The 22657-nt window shown below is 39.7% G+C and overlaps 1 protein-coding gene across 1 annotated transcript in view; it reads right to left on the reverse strand.

Moving 5' to 3' along the window:
- LOC124798934 (zwei Ig domain protein zig-8-like) overlaps positions 1–22657 on the reverse strand; it is a 218909-nt gene that overhangs the window by 91493 nt on the left and 104759 nt on the right. The window contains exon 3 of the mRNA XM_047262468.1: positions 11052–11179. Coding sequence (XP_047118424.1) covers positions 11052–11179 — 128 coding nt within the window. The remainder of the gene's footprint in view (positions 1–11051; positions 11180–22657) is intronic.

Genomic DNA, 22657 nt, shown 5'->3' on the forward strand with positions numbered 1-22657 from the left:
ATGCTGTAACCTACTTATGTCATTACAAACATTAATAGCCAAATGTAGTTGGACACTTAGAATAGTATGTTTATCAGTCCATTGTGTGAGTGCCGTTATATTTTATTGTAACACTAGCTGACAAAACCCTCGTTAGTCGGGTACTCTTTTGGCTGATTACCTATTAGAAACGAAAAGAAAAAGAAACTCCTTTGCGGAATACCGAAAAAACTCGTTTCCATCTAATCATGAAGACACCTTTGAAATTATGAAACAGTCGTACCAAGAAATATGAAAAATATACAAATGCATTAGTACAGTATCCAAATATTGAACCATGAATCCAGACAGTTTCTACACCCTGGGCGCAGCTGCTTCGTGTCTCTTTAACGCGATTTCGTAAATGACTTTATGGCAACTCCTCTTCAGAGTTCTATAGATGGCTATCGTTTTCACCTACAACGTATGCTCTTCGCTGTTGAAAGCTGTCAAAATCTCTGCCGGGATCTAGAATTTCGTTAAGTTGGCTGTAGCGATGTTTTACTATTAGATAATAAATATGTATTAAAACTTTAAGCAAAATACGGCATTTTTCGGGTATCTCGGTGTTTATGACGTCGTATATCATGTACTATGTCTCCTACAGCAATATATCTGCGTAGGTACATTCAGCGGCATATGTGGATACTGTCAGCGAAATATGTTGCGAACAGAGCTAGTGTCAAAGAAGTAATAAATTTAAACGTCGTGCATTATGCTGCAGTTCTTCACGGATCTTAGGGCTTATGGCGTCGTATCTCCTGATCTATGTTCAGATAGTGATACAATTTCGTTGGTGCATTCAGCGGCATATATGGACGCGTTCTGCAAAACTTGTTGCGAATAATTATCAGAAAACAAGTAACAAATTTAAACGTCATGCATAATGAGGCTGTTTTTAAGACGAAATATCTCCTAAACTATGTGCGGTACCACCATTTTATTTCGTAGGTGAATTTAGCGACGTATGTGCACGATGCCTGCGAAATTTAGTGCCAATACAGTTAAGTGGAACAGAAGTAATACATTTGAAAGTCCTCAATCATACGGCTGTTTCTCATGCTTCTCAAATTTTTGACGCGATATCTCCTTCACTGTGATAGATAGATGATTTTACCTCTACAGCAGTCGTTGCTTGACGCCAAGTGTTTGATTGAAATCGGACTAGTAATTTACGAGGAGATGTTGAACATACTCACTCGCTCTCTCTCTATCTCTCTCTCTCTGTCTCTCTCTCTCTCTCTCTCTCTCTCTCTCTCTCTCTCTCTCTCATACACACACACACACACACACACACACACACACACACACACACACATTTTGAAAATAGAATACGTTACAGTTTTTCGCAAAGGCATATTTCATCTTGTAATAGACGCATTTCTCATCATTAACGTAATTTTCTCTTCCTTGTACATTTCCAGTGACTAGCGAGAAAAAGTCATGTGGTTTTGTATTCCAGCACCTTCCTTAATATACACTAACGAAAGTGATGTTGCGTCAACGGGCTCTGCCCGGAAGCCCGGAGGATATTTTTTTCTATGTTTTGTCGTTTTCCAAGCTTTTCTTCTGACAGCGTTTACTCAGAGAGCTTTTCGAGTTGGTCTGATGGGAAATCTAAAGTGAAATGACAACCAAAATTCGAAAATGTAAAAGAATATTCGGTTGAACGAGTTCACTAAAGGATTAAATGTGCTTCCTTTACACTTTGGACTACAATCAGAATGAATAGAACACTCTTGAATGACACAAGCTGGTGTGTTTTATGAAAACACTTGCACCAGAAGCTAATGTTTGGGATAACTAAAATGGTCGACGTCGGCTTTAAGTCTGTGACCTCATGACAACTCTCCTTATTATACCTCTGTGGTGGCGACCGTTGGTGTCCCCCAAACATCCATTTCTAGACTGGCTATACCATATGTAGTATAACTGAAGTAATTGAAGACAGCACTTTAGAATTGCAATATGGCAGCGGGCACAAAGGTCGTATAAACAGCTGTGTGTTCATTGATGACACTATCATAAGGAATGGGTATGCACAGATATAACAACGTTAACGTTTGAGTTTTGACGTAATAGTCAATACATGCGTCAGGTTAGTTTTTCGTACAGCATACAGAATATACAAGGAAAGGCTCAAGTCTTAATGTAAAGATAACTAGAAACATCATACATGCTTTAGTACTGTATGTAGGTCTCAATAATTACATTACTGTTTGTATTATCTGAAATATTGGCTGTGTTTAAATAGTTTGTGTATTTTTAAGGAGTTTAATAAATCTAGTATTAACAGACATAGCTTAATGATGTGTTTTAATTATCTTTCATCAGCTTCGGCTTTTCTTTGAACAGTATTTTCTTTACGAAAGTGATCCCATAAGTAACGCGTGTATTTGTCTATTAATGTGAGTGTATGCGGCAGAGCTCTATCTTGTTGAAAAATGATGTTGGGTGGCAAGTCTGTGATCTGAGGGTACACAGACTGTTCCAACATATCCAGATAAACTGACCCATTCACTGATTTAAAGTTTGTTCCGCAAAGAAGAACGGTCCAACAATCCTGTCGTGCATTAGCACGCACCAGACGTTTAGTTTAGGGCTATCTCGAACATGTTCAATGACAGTGTGCGGATTTTGCGAACCCCAAATCCGAACATAATGCCCATTAACCCTTCCCAGGAAGCTGCCATCCGTTTCAATACGGTGCAGTATACACGCAGAAAATTGTTGTAGGCGTGGTTTGTCTTTCGGCGTCAGATCTTGCAGAAGTTCTCTTTGTAAGCACACATACAAGGACGCTGGTGAACTACACGATGCAATGTTAATCGAGATACATCGAGTTGCCTAGATGCTTGAGGAATTGACTTAGGTGTACTTCTGAGAAACGTTTGTTTGATGTTCTCCAGTGTCTCTTCTGAAATTACGTAACGTGCACCGCCAGAATGTTTCAGAACACTTCCTGTTGCCTGAAACTTCCTGTACAATTCGTTAATTGTTTTGACATCAGGTGGATCTTATCTATACACACGAAGATAATTCCTTTGTACAGTAATTGGTGATTTTGTTTCTGCAAACCACACTACTGCTTGCGCGCGCTGCTGTGGAGTCGCCATTTTCACTTCATGCGAACATGCTGCAATCTAGCGACGATATTTGGCAGTTCTGTTGCGGAAATATACATTCTTTGAGACGCTCTTCAATGTGGTGCATTTTTCATTGTCTTATCTATTGTGGTTTATCTCTCCTGGGTCCTTGAATTCAGGGAGGTTTGAATGGGACACCTGTATATGTTAAACTCAACTAGTACACAGGTATTTGCTTAACTGCAGTACTTGTATCACATCTGCAAACTACTAGTAAATTATCCAAATAATGCAGTACACTGATGCACAGATACGCAAAGAACTCGCAAATCACCGAAATAATACAGTACTACTCGTAAAAGCCAGCTGCTGGTCGCACTATCAACTGTGATGCTTATTATCACAGTACATCAACAGTGTGTTTTCCATCACATCCATCCCTGGTACCCTGTTGGTTACGACACAGTAATTAATAGAAATCAATTTTTTGAGATAGAGAAAGAGTTTTGGTGGAGGGGCAACATCTTCTGGGGATGGCTAGCGCCAAAACAATAATCACGTAAATGAAGCATGCAGAGCCATCAGCTATTCTGTCACTGTGACAGATGAGTTTAAATGTAGAGGTCGTCAGTCACCTTCGGACAGCAGTTTGGAAACTCTTCACAATGTCACCAAGCTCTTGCAGGTTCCTTATATTGTAACTGTACTTTCCTTAAAATCATCCAGTGTGTGTGATGTGTTATGGTAGCAGCAGTAACAACGTGACTTATACGGTGCGAAATCTAGTTTTATGAGAAAGGCAATGGATCAGAACATGTTAATGTCAGTTTAGAACCTGACACAGAGCTCGAAGTCGTGGCGAAAAAAATGTATGGCAGTGTACAAAGCGTGTTACAGCAAAAAAAAGAGAGTGTTTCGAACAACGATACAGGGTCACAGAGAGTGTCTCTTTGACTTATAGTATAGTTTGTGGGATACAGTCATCCTCCTACAGTACAGGTACTGCAGCTTTACACTGGTCCATGCAATGAATCAGTAGCTGTATATTTAACAGATTCACCACATGTGCTCGATGCCAGCAAGCAGACGGTCTTTGTTTTCCATATTTGAGGGGAGAGGAATCCAGTAAAAATCTTATCGCATTCTCTATCGAATGAAGTTAGTGGAGTTGTTGTGGTTTGTAATTTTTCTCTGTTGGATAGTACTGACTAATGAAGATAGCATGCTGGGCTGATAGATGTGAATGGGCCCTGAAGGTCGCGGATCTGTTTCAGGTTGCGGTACTTGTATGTAGTTTGAGGACGCACCACAATGCAGTAGCAAAATACTCGTCCTTCCCCCATTTCCCATACTATCTTTTATACTCCTTCGTGTTGCAAGAGCAGGCTTCGTTTATCGCTGACTTTACACATCGTACCTGTTGTCGGAGCTACGACCACATGTTCCCATTTCCACCAAAAGGTCAAAACATGGCCCTGTCGCACTAACTCGGGTAACTCTGTTTCTACCCGGATTTCAGAAGGTGGTATATACTTCTCTCTCAGGCTTCAGCTCAGTTCCTACTTAAATTGGAATGATGACAAGCGCAAAGCTGCAGAAATGGCAGCAGTTGCATGAGGCACAGAGACTATCTAAAATTTTACTGCAGCTGATAGGTTCGTAAAAGGTGACTCGTTTCAGGATGTGAGAGTGCGAGAAATATGATTCACTAGTGGCTGTAATCATTGAAGGAATTCTCCATAGGGTATGTGGTTGAATGGAAAGACTTGATACCAAATCCCGGACCTCATATCTACTGGAGAGGATAACACTAGAGATCTGATGAGGTTGTGTACATTTATTATAACCTCAATCAGCACACCATCTACTGTTTGTGATCCTTCTCAATCAACCTTCGCCTATTACTCAGTAGCATTGAGACAGAATGCGTTACAAATACAGGAGAAACATCTACTGGAAGCATGAGGGAGTTGCAAATACTGGTTTCATACCATATTCCTTACCTTAATCACTTTCTAAATTCAGTGATTTTATTACTAGGTTGCATCGCCAGCTATGTGTAGCCACACTGTTGGTTTCTTAAAAAGACACTCCAGCGATCACCATCTGTATTCAGTGTCGCAGTATTTGTCTGGGAAAACCACTCCTTTTGGGAGGATTGGCATGCCTCGATTTATAAAGCTGGTATAACTATTAACATTGATATTTGTGTGTACCTGTAGAACCAAGACGCTTGCGATAGTAATATGGTCTTTGCGATCGTGTTTTTTTAACGTATGGCGGCTGGTAACACGATTATGCCTCTCTTTCCAAGACATAGTGATACCACTATCAAGAAAAACTTATGAGACGTGAACATCCATTGCTGATTTTCGGTCAGTATTATTTCGTATTGCTGGCAATCTGTTATTGGACAAGTATTACACTTCGTAGTAGGGGATGCATGATAGTTTCACCTTGAGCATCAGGCTTATAAAGTATGTGTGTGTTCTGACATGTACAAAGGAAATGACTGTATCCCATTGAGACCACGATCGTGTCATTTAATTGTAAGTGAATTGATAAAATATATATGTGACTGGTTTCCTAGGATGATTCTGTCTGTGATGGTGACCTGCAGCGGGAATGATTCACGTTTCCGACTAACTGTAGGAGCTGTCCAAATGAAGAGGCCTGTTGGGATGCAGGAGTGTAGCTGACTTAACCGTGTCGTCCTCTAGACGGCCGAATAGCGAACTAAAACTTAGTTCAGTTGTTCAAATGTGTGAGAATTCGTAAGGCACCAAACTGCTGAGGTCATTGGTCCCTAGACTTACACACTACTCAATGTAACTTAAACTTATTTATTCTAAAAGCAACAGACACACTCACGCCCAAGGGAGGAGTCAAACCGCCAGTGGGAGGGGCCACGCTATCCATGACATAGCACCTCAAACCGTGCAGCCACTATGCACGGCAGTATATACTTAGTATGTGTGTGGAAATTTGAGAAGATTCAATGTGGACGAGTATTTGCCCTCGACCATTATTCCCTGCAATGTAATTTGTCCGAGTGACTGTTTCAGCATATTTACCACCTTTATTTGGTTGAGAGAATATCGATTGTAGTGTGTGCATCTAGCAGGTGAAAGACAGGGGAAGAAACGTTTGCTGGTTATCTAGATATGAGAAACACCTTAGTTGACTAAGTAAATTATGAGGATGATTTCCAATCTGCTATAACACTGACATTTCCATTCACAAGCGGAAATATCAGTTTTCTCTATTTTCTTCGAGTTTTCACATAAAGTTCTGTGCAGGTGAGAGAAGTTTCTAGATGTACACTGGTTTACAGCACGCTCCACCTCGCTAAGGTTTTGGGTTCCTAGAAAAATAATTTTCAGTCTGTATCTTCGGAATTATACAGTGCAAACCATCGGTAGCATACTGCTATATACTTGATATCGAGAAGTATCGCGAAATTGATATGATTTTCTGAGAAAACATGTGAAAATACCTGTGTTCTTGTAATCCCATAGTCTGGAGATTGGTATAGACATAAGCAAGCAAGCAAGCAGTTCAGGACCAGAAACGGTGACACCTTTTTGCGAGGTGGACCGACCCAGCCTTTGTACAACAGTTCAGGGAGTGACTTTGGTCTGCTGAGGGCGCTCTGGTCACTCGTCAGAAGCTGTTGTGACTTGTGACTGAAGGTTGTGGGAAAATGTCTAGTGCTGTAAGAAGTACATATGGTGCTGTCTGTATTCACAATGGACGTACGAGTGTCTGACGGTCGATAGCTATATGGACGATGCAAAAGGGGCTACTTTATATGGCACAGGGTACGAATTGTATGTTTACTACATCGACATGGTATGTGGTGATATATTGCCGTGTTGGAGATCGGTTTCACACTCTAACATTCAAGCTTCTGTTTTCAGTGGCAGAGCAGTGCAATTGAGTCCTATGGTGAATGTGCTTATGCTGTCTGACGGTCAATATCTGTATGAATAACGCAATTGGAGCGATTTCATATGTCACAGGGCACGAATTGTATGTTTACTACATCGACAAGGTATGTGGTGATATTTTGTCAGGTTGGAGATCTTTTTGACACTCTAATATTCAAGCTTCTGTTTTCAGAGGCAAAGCACTGTAATTAAGTTTCTTTTTGTATTTGACGATCTGTAGGCCACTTTTGCATGGTTTAACTGTCAGTGCAATATGGCCATATGTGCTAACTAGTTTTGTTGCTGAATGTTTCATTTGCAGAAAGAAAAAGGTGGACAGTGTTTCGACACCAGCAGCATCAGTAATTTGGCTGGTAAATTCAAAAAGAGCCGATCATAATGCTCCATTCATTTATAAGACATCCATTGTACCATTGCATAGGAGCTTCTATATAGTGGTGAGAACGTTTGCATTTCAGAGATGTTTGTGGAAAGCAGCACTTAATGATATCCTGGAACGGTAAACCATGATGGATGCGTTGTACTTGTATGTAGGTGTCAGTCACAGTAAACAAGTGTGTGGCTGGAGGCGTCTCTTATGTCCCATTAGGACTGCTAGAAACAATGCATGCTGTGCTATTCTGGGAAGCACTGGAGCAGATTTCTATAGTGTGACCTGTGATGTCAGTATAGCATTGAGAACCTTTTAGCTGCGTCTGCGAGGATGAGTAGGCGAGCAATTAGGTCTTCAATGGAATGCAGGTAGAGTGACATCACACCAGCAACGGTGAACACATGTGCGTCCTGAGGGTGACTTGGCTCTCATTTACACTGACATTTCATGTCAGTATAACAACCATATACCCAAAATTAGATGCAACTTTCAACTGTTTGCTGTAGGCAGCAGTGGTGCTAGAGTGATGGCTGGCGCTAAGGCGCTGGCTTACATCCGGCTGACAAAGCACCTGTGCGGTGTCAGCATGTGCACGCATTGGAACAGTTTGCTGATACATCATGGTTGACAATAGTTCGAAAACATGTTTTACGTGCACTGAGTGTTCGTGTATTACATTATTTTCAGTTAAGTGTTGTGAGCATGTTGGCAGATAGCTGTATACGCGTTGTTTATGTGACTGACGAGTAGTCTGCAGGTCTGTAGGCTATATACTACGTTATCTGGACAGTTTAGGATTAGTGCGCATGTGTGGAGAGCGTTTTACATGTGTTATTTTGATGACTTACGAGTTGTTTGCGTGTCTGCACATCAGTGAACTGCATTATTTCAGTAATTTACGAGTTGTTTGCGTGATTTTGCATCAGTTTACTGCATTATGTAGATGAATTACGAATAGTCTGGAAGTCTGTAGGCTATGTATTATGACCCCAAATGTGCCAGAGTGAGTGCTTTGTATCAGTGTAATAAATAAACTACATGAAATACATACCTAAGTAAATTGTTCCAAAATAAATAAAGTACAGTCCTTCCTCTCTCCAGCAGAGCAGAACAGCCTGAGTCCTTTTCCTGTCATTTTCCTCACCCCAGACCACCATGGGACCACAGAGCCCTCTGTTGGCAGTACTGTGCACTACGTCAGTTGGACTCCAGACCTCATGGTGAACACGCTGGATAGAGCTACTGCCTCAAATTGTTTAAACATGCACTGCATGCAAAATAAGGACTTATACTCACCCTATTCAGTAGCCCAGCACAGGCAGAGTCCTTTTACTACCAATTCCTAGGAAGTGGTGGCGGTCAGATCACTTATCTTAGTGGAGGTAGCCCAAGTGAGCTATTTTCCTGCGATTTTCTTAGGTTAGTGTAGGTAGCTATGGTGTGTTGCATTGTCCTACTGGAATTTGTACTTACCACCACTTTCTGTGAGATGGGAGGGGATGGTGGGAGGGGAAGGTGTTAGGTTTGTGGAGGTAGCCCAATAGACCTATCTTCTCTCCATTTTCTAAATTTATTGGAGGTAGCCGTCGTGTGTTCTATTTTACAGCAAGAATTTTGACTTCCTGCCATTTCCTGGAGGAGGGGATGTAGAAGAGTGGGATTGGAGGGGGTAAGGTTGGGGGAGGTAGCCCAATTGACCTATCTTCAAGCCAAAATTTGAACTTTACGCCATGACGTCACTGTGATTTGCCATACCTATCGTTGCCATCTTCTATTCACCATCTTGAATAAATTTGGCAACAATGGATATTGGGGCCATAAGAACTTTGTCCCACTATTGTCCTTAATTCTGATCTTAAATTTGTCCCTTATCTCGTATATGCTCGATTCTTAAAATGGAGGAAACATTTTGAAAAATATTGTAATTCCATGCACCATGTAAATATTTAAAAATTAAAAGGTGATAACTACACTAGTTACTGTTGTTGGTGGAACAAGCATGAGATACAGAAAGTTGCCTTGGGAAGACATTGTTTTCAAAGTAATGTTCCAACTTAAAATTTTCGAAGGGAAAATGTAAACGCAACGGTAATTACGTGCCACTCACAATAAAAATGTCTTCATCTAACGCACGAAAGGAGGATCAGATATAAATAATTACGATGTGAATGTGATCTACATGCAAACACACAGACGAAAAATTATAAAGAAGCGGAAGAGAAACTGGATGTACCAGTAATAAACGTATCATGCAATAACTTGCAGTAATAAAAAATCACTTTTAATGAAAAATTTGTTTGTGGCAGCACAACAATAATGAGACTAGTTCTACACATGTGGGAATAAACGAATCAAACAAATATAATAAACAGTAAAACATCAAGTTTATAGTTAAAAGCTGCGACAGTATCCAAAATGAGGAAAATGAGATCACTAATAAAATGGCAGTGTTACGTAAAACATAAAAAGATAATCGTTACACCACGTAATTTGTTCATAGCAAAATAAAATGCTTGTGGGTCCAACAGGACTAGCTTAACTGTTATCTATTCACAGGTATAAGATAGACTAAGGCTTCATGCACTTGCGCGAGCCGAGGCAAAAGTTGGTAGAATACCATGACGGGCTGTGCAAGTGTAACAGTTACATATATCGACTAATAAAACGAATAAAAGCTAATATAATTACATTTGCGTGTACACAGAACAATGCATGATAAAAATACTTGACGAAGACATCTAATTACATAAAAACACAAAAAACAGGAATTCACATAATTAGTAGTTACAAGAAAATTACAATTAGTATGCTACACAGCAATATGGCATGTTACTGGCAACATGTTAAAAGATCATTATACTGCCGGCATATCTTACTACAAAATAAAATTAACAACTTCAGCAACAAGGCAGGTGTTACAGACGAGATACCACCTAAAGTGATTTGAAGGCAGTCCAGTTTATAGTCGAAACATGCTGACATTCTTACCATGAGTGATAAATTATTACCTTTGTATTTATATTGTCCCTTCAAACATTTAAACATGTCATTACTGTGTAAAGAAATTTATCCTAAGGCGACTTCCTGCTTTTTGTGCTTGTTCGTCGGTCTGATGATGACTGTATTGTCTACAAAAACTGGTGTAGTAACCATATATTAATTTTTATATTTCTCCGCGATCTGGACAATTAAAAGATTTTTTAAATAAAGATTTTCTAAACTTTAGTAAATACGTAGGATCACATTCTCCTTCCCTGAAGTTTTCAGACATAACTCACTTAAGATGCACCTCGGTACTTTCATCTTTTCTTAGTTTATTCTCGTTCCATAGTTTGTGATCAGTAGAATATTCATTCCACTCACCAAACGTAATTTATCCTCACTTCCAGAAGGAATCGCAATGTTATCAGCGAATCTTTAATTGACATCCTCTAATACTGAATTTTTAGCCCACTGTTGAAACTTTCTTTTAATTATTTCTATACTTATTCGATATAATAGCTCCTAAACTTTTTCTTCGAGCGATTTTCTCTTGGTCCTTCATTCGTATTGGTAAATTGATATACTGCACTACAGGCAAAATATTGAAAATCAGGCTCTATTCATGAGAGTTAGGAGTCTTACCTCATCGTGGTGATACCAGAAGATGAACGCAGGCGGTTCAGGCGAATACCTGATGGTACACGTGAGGTTTATGGTGCTGCCCTTATTCACGTACAGATCTGGACCGCCGAGGATGGTCGCAGTGGGAACTGGAAAAGATAAATACAACCTTCAGGCTTCTGTTAGGTAAAGCTTCCGAGCTAATGAGAGGAAACTTTGGAGAGAGTCACGGCGCTCAAAAGACAAAATTCCAGAATGTGATCAAAATTAATCCTTCATTACATATGTGAAGAACTCCATTTCTCTTTTCGACACATTTTTTTATTTGCGTACGTCGCAAATTTTAGATTGCACTAAAACAGATTGGAGCTAAAATAGACTGAATAAACATAAGAAGTTCAACCTTGCGGTAAGTACAATATAAAAAGAATAGAAAGCGTCAGAGAACTAGAACTTGCCGTTTGATTATCGTTACATGGTGTACTCTAAATGATTGAGTCATTAAAACTCTTGTGGGTTCTATGATGCTGCTATTACAGAAAGAAACAAACATGCATTCGATAAGGGTACCACTGTATGCAAAATTACACAGTAAAATTATCGTGTAAAAACAGAAACGCAACAAAAATGTTAGTACTTTAATTTAACAAATTGAATAGGGTTCAATAACTAATAATAATATAATATCGTGAGAGTATATGGGACGATAAAACAATTATTCCAATGAGCTAGCTGATAGTTTTTAATGGAAAGGTGCACATCAAGAAAATACGAAATAATTTAACAAACAAAATACAATAAATATTTTTAAATAGATTCGTTATTTGGTGATGTGCACCATTCCGTTACCAGTTAGTGTCCTGTTCATTTCAACAATACTATTATCTTCTCACATACACTCCCCGAATTTCATTAGTATTAGCTATGGAGCTCCTTCACTTCCTGTAAGTCAAACCGTCACCATTGGTTTAGTTACTTTACCGTTTTTACACGATAATTTAATTTCGTAATTGTGCATAACGTGGTGCCCAGTAGCAGACGTACGTTTCTCACAATCTTTTAATAACAACATCACAGAACACACAATAGTTTTAATGATAAAGCGCTTGGCTGCATATCACGTGAGGAGCTGCAAGGCAACGATAGTTGTATGATATGTTCTATGACACTTTCCTATCTTTCAAAATCGTGCTTGTCGTAAGTAGGTAGGACCTTTTATTAATAATGTATATTTCTTCTTTCCATTTTAGCTATCAATATAATTACTAGCACAACCAAAACCGGTGACAGCATTACCTTAATCTGCAATCTAGGTGAATAAAAAATCTTATACTGAAAATTAAGGTCGCTTTTCAACATATTTCACCATTTCAAGGCGTATAATAATTACTGTTGTTTAATTAAACCTAGTATAATTACCAACAACGCTGCAATATTGATAACTCAAATTAATGGCTTTTACATTACTTCGTTTGTACACGGTCAGATGACTTAACATTCAAAGACAATGACTAAGATAATACACAGGTGAACATCAAGATGTTTCTCAGCAAGTAACACCTGACAAACTTAAAAAGACATGAAGTATTGAGATGTCGAAGTTTAAGAACAAAGGCGCCGCAGCTCAATTGAAGTGTATATTTTATTTTATACAGTTATGATATTAGTAGTCAAAGTGATTTCTCTGGTTATCCCTGCCTACTACTGGGTGAATGCCCCATCCAGATTTCTCCTGCATTGCTACCCCGTCTACTGTTGGATGAATTCCACATCTATACTCATATTTTTCCATGCGACGCATCCCTCAGCCACACGTATACGTACCCACAACGTATATGCATGTTTGCTAGTGTCATCTGCCAGCTGCCTATCACGTCGATTTTTGTGTCTTTTTATGTCTTGAAATCCAGCAGATACCTTTCTACAGTCACCTTGACTCTAATCTATTCTTCGATACTATAAAAAGTGGAAGGGAAAAAATATAAAAATTGTCAACCTCTGAAATTTCTAACTCTCGTAGGCTGACTTCACGATGTAAAGACACCATTAAATATATCATTTTACTAACGCTATTCGTTATGTAGACGATGTAGTCACAGACATGTGGAAAGGCATGATCTTCTTCTTACTACAGAAAAAAAAGCGTCAGAGACCAAAAAAGCAGTGTGCTGCCTTGTATGATGTGTTCATAAGAACATTACAAAACGAATAGCAGGAAGGAAGAGAAAGAAACCATTGTTATTTTCTTACAACGGTGACAGTATAAAATTTAACTGTTAGGTCTTTTGAATTCAAGACGTAATTGCAAGAAAGTATTTTAAACACCTCCGATAATCCCTGTTATCCGGACACAAATTTGGTAAAATTTCAGATACTTTCATATACATTTTAATCTGCTTTATACACACAACAGACACACATGCAGTCACACTCACGCGTATACAATCACACATACACACACAATGTTAAGACTACGTGTTCAGTAGCGTGTTGGTCCGCCTTTGTTATTCTGCCTGCTTAGCATGGATTCGACATGACCTTGTCATGTCTCCGTAGGTATGTGGCCCCAGACGTCTACGCATGAGTCACGCATTCCCGTAAATGAGGGACTGTGGTGGTGCATGGGCGCGGAACTGGTGCCCGACATCGTCCATTGGTTTCCGACAAGTTGAATTCGATACCAGGCTATTTCTGACAGCTCTTTAGTGTGGTGCTGTTCATCTATTATCATCTCACATTATTAAATTACAATGTGTCTCTGCTACATATCTGAATGTGCTTCTGAAATATGTTAGTAACATTCGAGCGTAATGAATTGTATACATAGGACAGAATTACTGCGTTTCAGATGTTCCGTCATAATAGTTGAATGGGAATTAGGTTTCTACATTCACAACTCTGAGAACATAACTAAAATCCCCCTGCGCTCGGAAATACAGTGTTTCTTTCTGTGCATTTGCACTATTCACATTTACTCTGATGAAGATGCCTAAGGAAATGAACAGTACTATCAAAGAAGATATATTCGGTACGCTATGTACAACTTTAATTATTGGAAAACATTAAAAATTATTATCTTTTATCTTCACTTGTTCTTTGGGAATCACAGTGCTTGTTCGGGAGACAGAGAACAACACTCTTGTGTATAAACGGTCAGAAGAAATGAGTGCTTACATTGAGCCTTTCCTGATCATATTACTAGCAAAGAAGAAGAAATACAGCTCCGCTGGTAACATCGATGCTGTTCTATTTTCACTCGGGGTTACACGAAAACCGAATACGTTTCGACATCATTTATTATTATTGCTTTTATTTGGCCTGTAGAAGGAAAAATGGGGCGCATTTGTCAAGTATCTTAGTTGGCATGCAGAGCCGGTAAAGTCAATGAATATTCAAGCTAGAGCGTAGCGCTCGGAAATGGTATTTCTTCGCGGCTAAGTAAAAGTTGTCCTGTCCTCAAAGCCACACAAGGTAAATAAAATGGCAAAGGAAGGCAGCCAGACCTCTAACTTTCTACAAGATTTTAAATAAAGAGCTTCGGCAGATACGCTAACGGAACAAAAGAGAAAATGCTGTAAATTTCATGATTCGTGCTTCAGTTATAGATGATCGATCAGTATAGCTCCGGTAAAGGAGCTACCATATATTTGTATAACATGCACAATGTGTGCCAAACATCGTAACGTTTTTTCTGCTGGTTGCTGAGGGTGAATGACCGCCAGGTTTCCACAACCAGAGCGGGCTGTGTTGGTGTGGTCGGAGGTGCTACAAAATACGATAATCTGTAGTTATAGAAAGTTCATAAAATTGTCGTGTCTGTCCGTTCGTCTGTTTGAACAAACTTCTCCGAAACTAGTACACGAATTTTCATGGGATTTTCCTATGTAGCTTGAGCATGGCTTCAGGTATCGGTTTAGTTCTTCAAAATTGGATCATGGAAAAATGAGATGTAGTGATTTAAAGTTTTACTAAAACCGTCGGGAGTACTAGAGTAATTTTCGTGAGGTTATCGCAGTGAACTTGTGTATACAGAATGAGATTTTCACTCTGCAGCGGAGTGTGCGCTGATATGAAACTTCCTGGAAGATTAAAACTGTGTGCCGGACCGAGATTAGAACTCGGGACCTTTGCCTTCCGCGGGCAACTGCTCTACCATCTGAGCTACCCAAGCACGACTCACGCCCCGTCCTCATCGCTTTACTTCTACCAGTACGTCATCTCCTACCTTCCAAACCTTACAGAAGCTCTCCTACGAAACTTGCAGAACTAGCACTCCTGAAAGAAAGTATATTGCGGAGACATGGCTTAGCCACAGCCTGGGGGATGTTTCCAGAATGTGATATTCACTCTGCAGCCGAGTGTGCGCTGATGTGAAACTTCTTGGCAGATTAAAACTGTGTGCCGGACCGAGACTCGAGCTCGGGACCTATGCCTTTCGCGGGCAACTGCTCTACCATCTGAGCTGTCCAAGCACGACTCAAGCCCCGTCCTCACAGCTTTCCCATTCTGGAAACATCCCCCAGGCTGTGGCTAATCCATGTCTCCGCAATATCCTTTCTTTCAGGAGTGCTAGTCCTGCAAGGTTCGCAGGAGAGCTTCGGTAATGTTTGGAAGGTAGGACACGAGGCACTGGCGGAAGTAAAGCTTTGAGGACGGGACGTGGGTCGTGCCTGGGTAGCTCAGTTGGTAGAGCACTTGCCAGCGAAATGCAAAGGTCCCGAGTTCGAGTCTCGGTCCGGCACGCAGTTTTAATCTGCCAGGAAGTTTCAACTTGTGTATAGATTGGGTCACCATACAGGCTTCTTTTCATCAACTTCGGACCGAGCGAGGTGGCGCAATGGTTAGCACACTGGACTCGCATTCGGGAGGACGACGGTTCAATCCCGTCTCCGGCCATCCCGATTTAGGTTTTCCGTGATTTCCCTAAATCGCTTCAGGCAAATGCCGGGATGGTTCCTTTGAAAGGGCACGGCCGATTTCCTTCCCCATCCTTCCCTCACCCGAGCTTGCGCTCCGTCTCTAATGACCTCGTTGTCGACGGGACGTTAAACACTAACCACCACCACCATCAACTTCGGATTATGGGAAAATAAGGCATCGTAGTTTAAATATTTATCTAAAACCACATATCTGTTTGAACACCTTAATCTTTTTCATAGAGTTTCAACAGGTAACTTGAGCGTAGCTTGAGGCACAGTATAAGCTTCATTTCATCAAAGTTTGGAGCACGATAAAAAAGATATCGTAACTGAAAGTCTTAACCATAACAATATTATAAATGCGAAACTAACTCTGTCTGTTACGTTTTCACAAGTATCCCGCTGAGCCGTCACTCAGCTGCAGAATCTAAGTTGGACAGTTTCGGGTACTGCAAGTAAATCAGACTGTATATTCTGGAGTGATACGAATTGCATCCGCTGTATCATTGTGACTTGAGAGACTGACTACTTTCTCTCACTCTGTTTCACATCTCATACTTCTGTTCGATAATGTACAAACAAAGCTTTAATGGCAGCAAAACGTAGCCAATTGCTTCTCTGGGGTGCACGATTTTCCTACTTATAGTCTGTCAAATTAACTCTGACATTTAGTTGCAACATGCTCCAAGGCCATGATAAAATTCATGAAAGATAAGAGTTTCGTGCATCGCTTGACAGTGATTTACAATATATATTTTGTTTGTGAACTATGACGTTTCGGCTTTGTACACATTTTCAAGCGTTTCATACGTATCAGAAGGAAAATGTAATTAGAACGCAAACTTTTTATAGCAGTCAGACTAAAGCCAGAAAAGGGAGAGCTCTTACTAAATGTTTTGCGTTAGAGTCATATCATTTTTCGTGGGAAGTCCTTGGTTTGGTTGAGAATGGCTGGAGAGACAGAATGTCGTAATACACAACATAATAAACTACAAAGCAATAACAGGTAATGCTTTAAAATTGTTTCGTGTAAGCTGTCTTCGTGCATAACTGTCACCCTGCAACCGCTGTTTATTCTTCCTAGATTCCAACCCGAAAGGCCTGACAGGAGTTTGCTCTTCTTCCTCTTTGACTTCATACGATAATGTTTTCATAAAATACGAAATCATGTTCACTTCTGTATTCCTAATCATATTATTTCTGTTTGTCTCATATGCAAAATTATGTAAATAATTTAAAGCATTTGCTACTGAAACCAACATCGTTTATGGAAGCCTTCTCGCAGGATCTGGAGGAAAATAAATAAACAAAGAAATCACATATTTAGTAGTCAACAGTTGTCCTCATGGCACCTTTAAGTAGATATGGAAATGTCTACTCTTGTAAACAAGTACTTTATCTTACTGGGAGGAGACTGCTTACGTGCTTGTGTGTGAGTATGTGTGTGTGTGTGTGTGTGTGTGTGAGTGTGTGTGTGTGTGTGTAAGATTCTGATATCGGTACCAAGTACTCATAAAACAGAACACGGAATTTTTAGGTCGTAAAAAACTATCTTTTAGGCACCTGAAATAGGCTACTTCAGTAGTTCATTTAGGCTATATAAAACCTAAAATAGACTCTAAAAAAAATGGTGCAGATAAAATGAAAATAAATTAAAATACACAATGTTGACAGTATCAACATCTTATTAGACATTAAAACAAGGAGAATGAATATTTACACAGTTAGAGAGCACAGCAACATACAACATTAATGTTGAACATAACACCAAATATTTTTGAGTTCCTGCAAGATAAAGATCTCCGTAAAAAAGATGTGGCAGTGATTTAGTTAATACATTCGTAGTTTCACATATTCTGACCATAGTTGGCTTCACAATAAATAACCAAAATCTTTTCTAGGTTTTCTAGTGAAAACCTGTGGCGCTTGTCAGTCAGAATCAATTTATACGCTAAAAGTGAACGTTGTACATCAACAGATGTGACAGGGTGTACATCATTTTCGCACATGTTGGACAGGAATGCTGCAGTCAGGAGTGCTGGATTTTCCACTAAGTATGTCGACAGCTGCACACAACTCCTTCAGGCCAGTGTTCTGCAAAACCGTTTGCATTTTTGCCCGTACTTTTTCCCCTACTTCACCTGGCGCTTCATTAATTATTAATTTTCATTTTTACTTCTTCAAGCAAAGAAACATTGTCGTAGATGGGTCTCCCTTAGCCTTCTAACTGTGAAATTATTCTTGCCATAAATGTTTAGGGGGCCCTAATGTAAGATAAGTCCCGTTTTAAAGAAGAATCTTTGAGTAACTCCATTGCTGCAGTTACGGATGCAGCATCCTCCGGTATATTTTCAACCACCTTCTGGACAGCTGAGAGATGCGTACTATACCATTCTGCTGCTATCAGCCACGTGCCCCAGCGAGTGACAACAGGCTCTGGCGTCAATGGGACATTTGGAAGCCTTGATGGTGCCTTAACAAAAATTCTCTTCACCATAGATATTACTTCATTTACTTTAGGAAATTGTAGCCTTACCTGATCTGCTATGCGGTTCATCCCATGCACTACACAAGTTACGTGCAGCATCAATGGGTAGAATACTTTTAATAGTTGAAACGCTGCTATCATATATGCAGCAGCGTCAGTGACGGCCAGAAGCACCTTATTCTCATCCACTCCGTTTGCGTGTAGCACCTTAAGCCCATTGTTCACAAACTGTGCTATTGTTTGTTGGTTAGTTTTTGCAAGCTGTTTTGAGTCAATCAAATGAGCCCTGGATGGGGCATCTGGATCTAGCTTGCCAATAATCAGGTTTGCAACGTAACAGCCAAGACTGTCAGTAGTTTCATCCACAGAAATCCATATACAAGATTCTCCAACATCTTCTCGGATTCTGTGCAATGCAGCATTGTAAGCTGAATTCACATAATTCTTACGTAAAGTGGAGTCTGCAGGAATAGACGGATGGCAATACTTCTCAAGAAAACCTCTGAAAATAGGTTTTTCTAGTTTCTGAAAGGGGATGTTTGCTTCCACAAGTGCATGACACAAATCACTGCAGAACTTGTTTTTTTCGGAGGATTCAACAGATTTATTTGTTAAAAGAGTTTGCTTCAATTTTGACTTTCGTTCAACATTAGCTTTATGTGCGATTCCGTCTGCATGCTGAGTTAAGTGAGATTTCTTAACACTCTAAACCTAATACGAGAGGAAAGGGAAATGCAGTTTAGAATCGCATATAAAGAGTATTTCGTATTACTAAAAGATAGCGATAAAAAAGAATCCTAAGTGACAGGAAAATAAGAAGTCTAAGAGAAACATCAAATAACCTCCTTGTTGCTTGCTTGGCAGAAAATAATTTTCCCATCTGTTATATAATGCGGAAAGTCTTGCAGCCACTGCCTTATACGAGTAGACATTGAACTAGCTGTTTTCGGCATGGCGTAGTATTCTCACACAGAAACTAGAATTTATTTTGCACTTAGAACGTTAGTAACATTTTACACGTCGGTCGCTACACAATGTACTGATTTGTTTTCGCTGAGAAAAAGTGAACGATGACCTGTTAGTTTTTTTTCCTTTTACTGCGGTGCATGGGAGCGGTAGGGGAAGTACCGTACACGTTGCTGGACATATGGCACCTGACAGATGGCCGCCCCTTCTGAACAAGCGAATGGAATCTACCGGTGCTTCAGACGAAAACATCTCACTGCCGGCAAATTATTTTTCGAACCGGAAAATTCACGTATAATACCTTTCACGAAACAGAGTAGTTTGATAGGACTGCCTGTAGACAGCAGCGAGAAAATGCGGGAAGGGCAGTAATGTAGCTATAGAGGGCGTCTACGATTAACATTGTGATTTTTTAATCCGTGCTCAGCTTGAGGCCAATGAAACCGTTTCTTTGCGAAAATACACGGCTGGCCAGAATCCTATGAACGAAATATTTTCAAATATAACATTTAGTACTCCCACGTTTGATTCTAATGTGTAACTCAAATCATTGACCGGTTTCCATTCACTCATCGAAGTTAAGAACTGTCGCGCACGGTGCGTACTTGGATGGATGACCATTCAACCGTGCCGAGTGCTGTTGGTAGTAAGGCAAACAATGGAATTGCAAACAGTCTCTAACGACCTTCGCCTTCGACGAGACGTAAAGCCCTAAGTTTACTTCCTTTTTCTAATCTTTGAAAACACAAGAACTCTATGTCGGATTAACGAAATAGGTACTTTGATGCCGAAATTGGCAAAATTAGGAGTCAACGTCGAAATACGCAATTTTAGCTCCTGTAGAACTAAGGGTATTCAGTTTAGTTAGTCATGAAACGCCTAAGTACCAAGTGATACGCAAATTGGAGCTTAGGAAAGAAATAGGTTTTAACCTAAAGATCCGTGATCTATTTTTTACATATGAATAATAACACACCTATAAAGAGTATCTGGTATTAACAGGGATAGCGATATAAAACAATAAAAAAAGACTGAAGTGTTAGGCCAATACGAAGCATGAGCGCATATCAACTAGCCACCTTGCTGCACGCTGGGCAGAAAATATGTTTTTCCATCTGTCATATTGTTGTTGTTGTGGTCTTCAGTCCTGAGACTGGTTTGATGCAGGTCTCCATGCTACTTTATCCTGTGCAAGCTTCTTCATCTCACAGAACCTACTGCAGCCTACATCCTTCTGAATCTGCTTGGTGTATTCATCTCTTGGTCTCCCTCTACGATTTTCACCCTCCACGCTGCCCTCCAGTACCAAATTGGTGATCCCTTGATGCCTCAGAACATGTCCTACCAACCGATCCCTTCTTCTAGTCAAGTTGTGCCACAAACTTCTCCCCAATCCTATTCAATAGTTCCTCATTAGTTATGTGATCTACCCATCTAATCTTCAGCATTCTTCTGTAGCACCACATTTCAAAAGCTTCTATTCTCTTCTTGTCTAAACTATTTATCGTCCATATATAGTGTGGAAAAACTTGGAGCCACTGTCTTATATGATGAAATAGGCACTTTTTTAAGATATTAATATCGAAATAGCAAAAATAAGCACTAAAGTCAAAACAGGCTTTTTTAGGTCCTATAGAATTAACGCTATTAAGTGTAAATAGTCATGAAACGCATAAGTAAAAATTTTTATGTAAGTAGAAACTCAGGAACAAAATTGGTTTTTACCTAAAATCCGCGGTCTAGTCATAAAGGTAGCCAATTATAATTACTAGGAGATGATTTTTTCTTAAATTATGGCAGTAGCAGTAACCAGTTGATGACACCGCACATGTTTGCTCCTTCCCTATCAAAGTCCTCGAAGGTGTGCTTCAATTTCTGGAAACTGACGAAAGTTGAATAGGGTCAATTCGGGAATGTATGGGGATGATCCGTGACAGTAAACCAAAGGCGTTGGATTTTTGCTGTTGTTGCAACGCTTGCGTATGGTGGAGCATTGTAATGATGAAAGATAGGGCGTTTCATACGTGGATGAACTCTTCGAATTCGAAACTCGATTACATCACGCTGTTTCTGAAGCATCAACACAGTTACTTTACGCATAGTCATATTACATGCTACAATTTGGAGCCCTTTAGCTGCAGAGGGCTGAAATATGTAGACACGAAGAATGAATATGTAGAACGTTAATAATATTTGTTTTATTTAAAAAGCTTTACGAGTTTTCACTTAAAAAATTCGGAGGCCTTATCTTTCATCACGCCCTCGTAGGTATGAAATAATAAAAAGCCATAATGAAACTGAACAACATATCAGCATAATATGAGTAGAATGCACATATCCGCATGTCTCAAAAGGCAGGTGTTGTGAGTGATACTTATAATCTGTTTCTTTTTTTTTTATTTTCCCCCAGATCTTGGCAGCCGGCTTCGCGAGACGATGTTGGTTTTAATAGCAAATGACTTAAATGATCTACATATTCCCACATATTAGATACGCGAGAATAAAGACGAACAAGTTTCTAAATAACGTACGGTACCCCATTAATTCACCATCCAATACACAGTTATTATGTAGTCTTCTTGGTTTACTCTTTTACATCCATGTTAGTAGCCTATTTATCAAATGGGAACTGTGATAGCACAAACTCAGTATTACAGTATTACTCTGCTTCGCTGTTAGAACTAGTGAATTTGCAAAATGCTACAACGTTTCACCCAATGTTGCAACTGACGTTCACCAGTGTGACGGTGTGAAGTTGTGCCAGAGGCTGAGTTGTTGCAGAAATTCTCAACCAGGCACAATCACAACACTACAGATAATCTGTTGGTAGTGACTCCGGTTAGCGAAGTCTGTCGTAAAATATTGCTTCACATATGTCCTTGACTTCATTAATGTGTCCCAGGCTTATTTTAGTTAGATCATGTTTTGCACTTGAGGTGGTCACAACACCAATCAAAAGCTGTACAATGTGTAATGAATCATGATACCAAACTCTTCTTTTTCTTTGATTCCATCGTGTTGCTCTCATTTTCCATTTATATTAATTCCACCGGTAAGATTGTATGTACTGAATTGATCACTCTAGAGTACTGTAAACTATCATTAAATAGAATCGCCCTAATGATAGCATAGCAGAAACATTTTAAGTTGTATAAACAACCCGTTCGTTCTAACGAAGTTATGAATTTCAATTCCAAATGTTGTGCGAGCTTCATAATTAATTAATTTAATGTAGATGCTGCCAATATGGTTTT

This window comes from Schistocerca piceifrons, chromosome 5, assembly GCF_021461385.2.
Source record: "Schistocerca piceifrons isolate TAMUIC-IGC-003096 chromosome 5, iqSchPice1.1, whole genome shotgun sequence".
NCBI lineage: Eukaryota > Metazoa > Arthropoda > Insecta > Orthoptera > Acrididae > Schistocerca > Schistocerca piceifrons.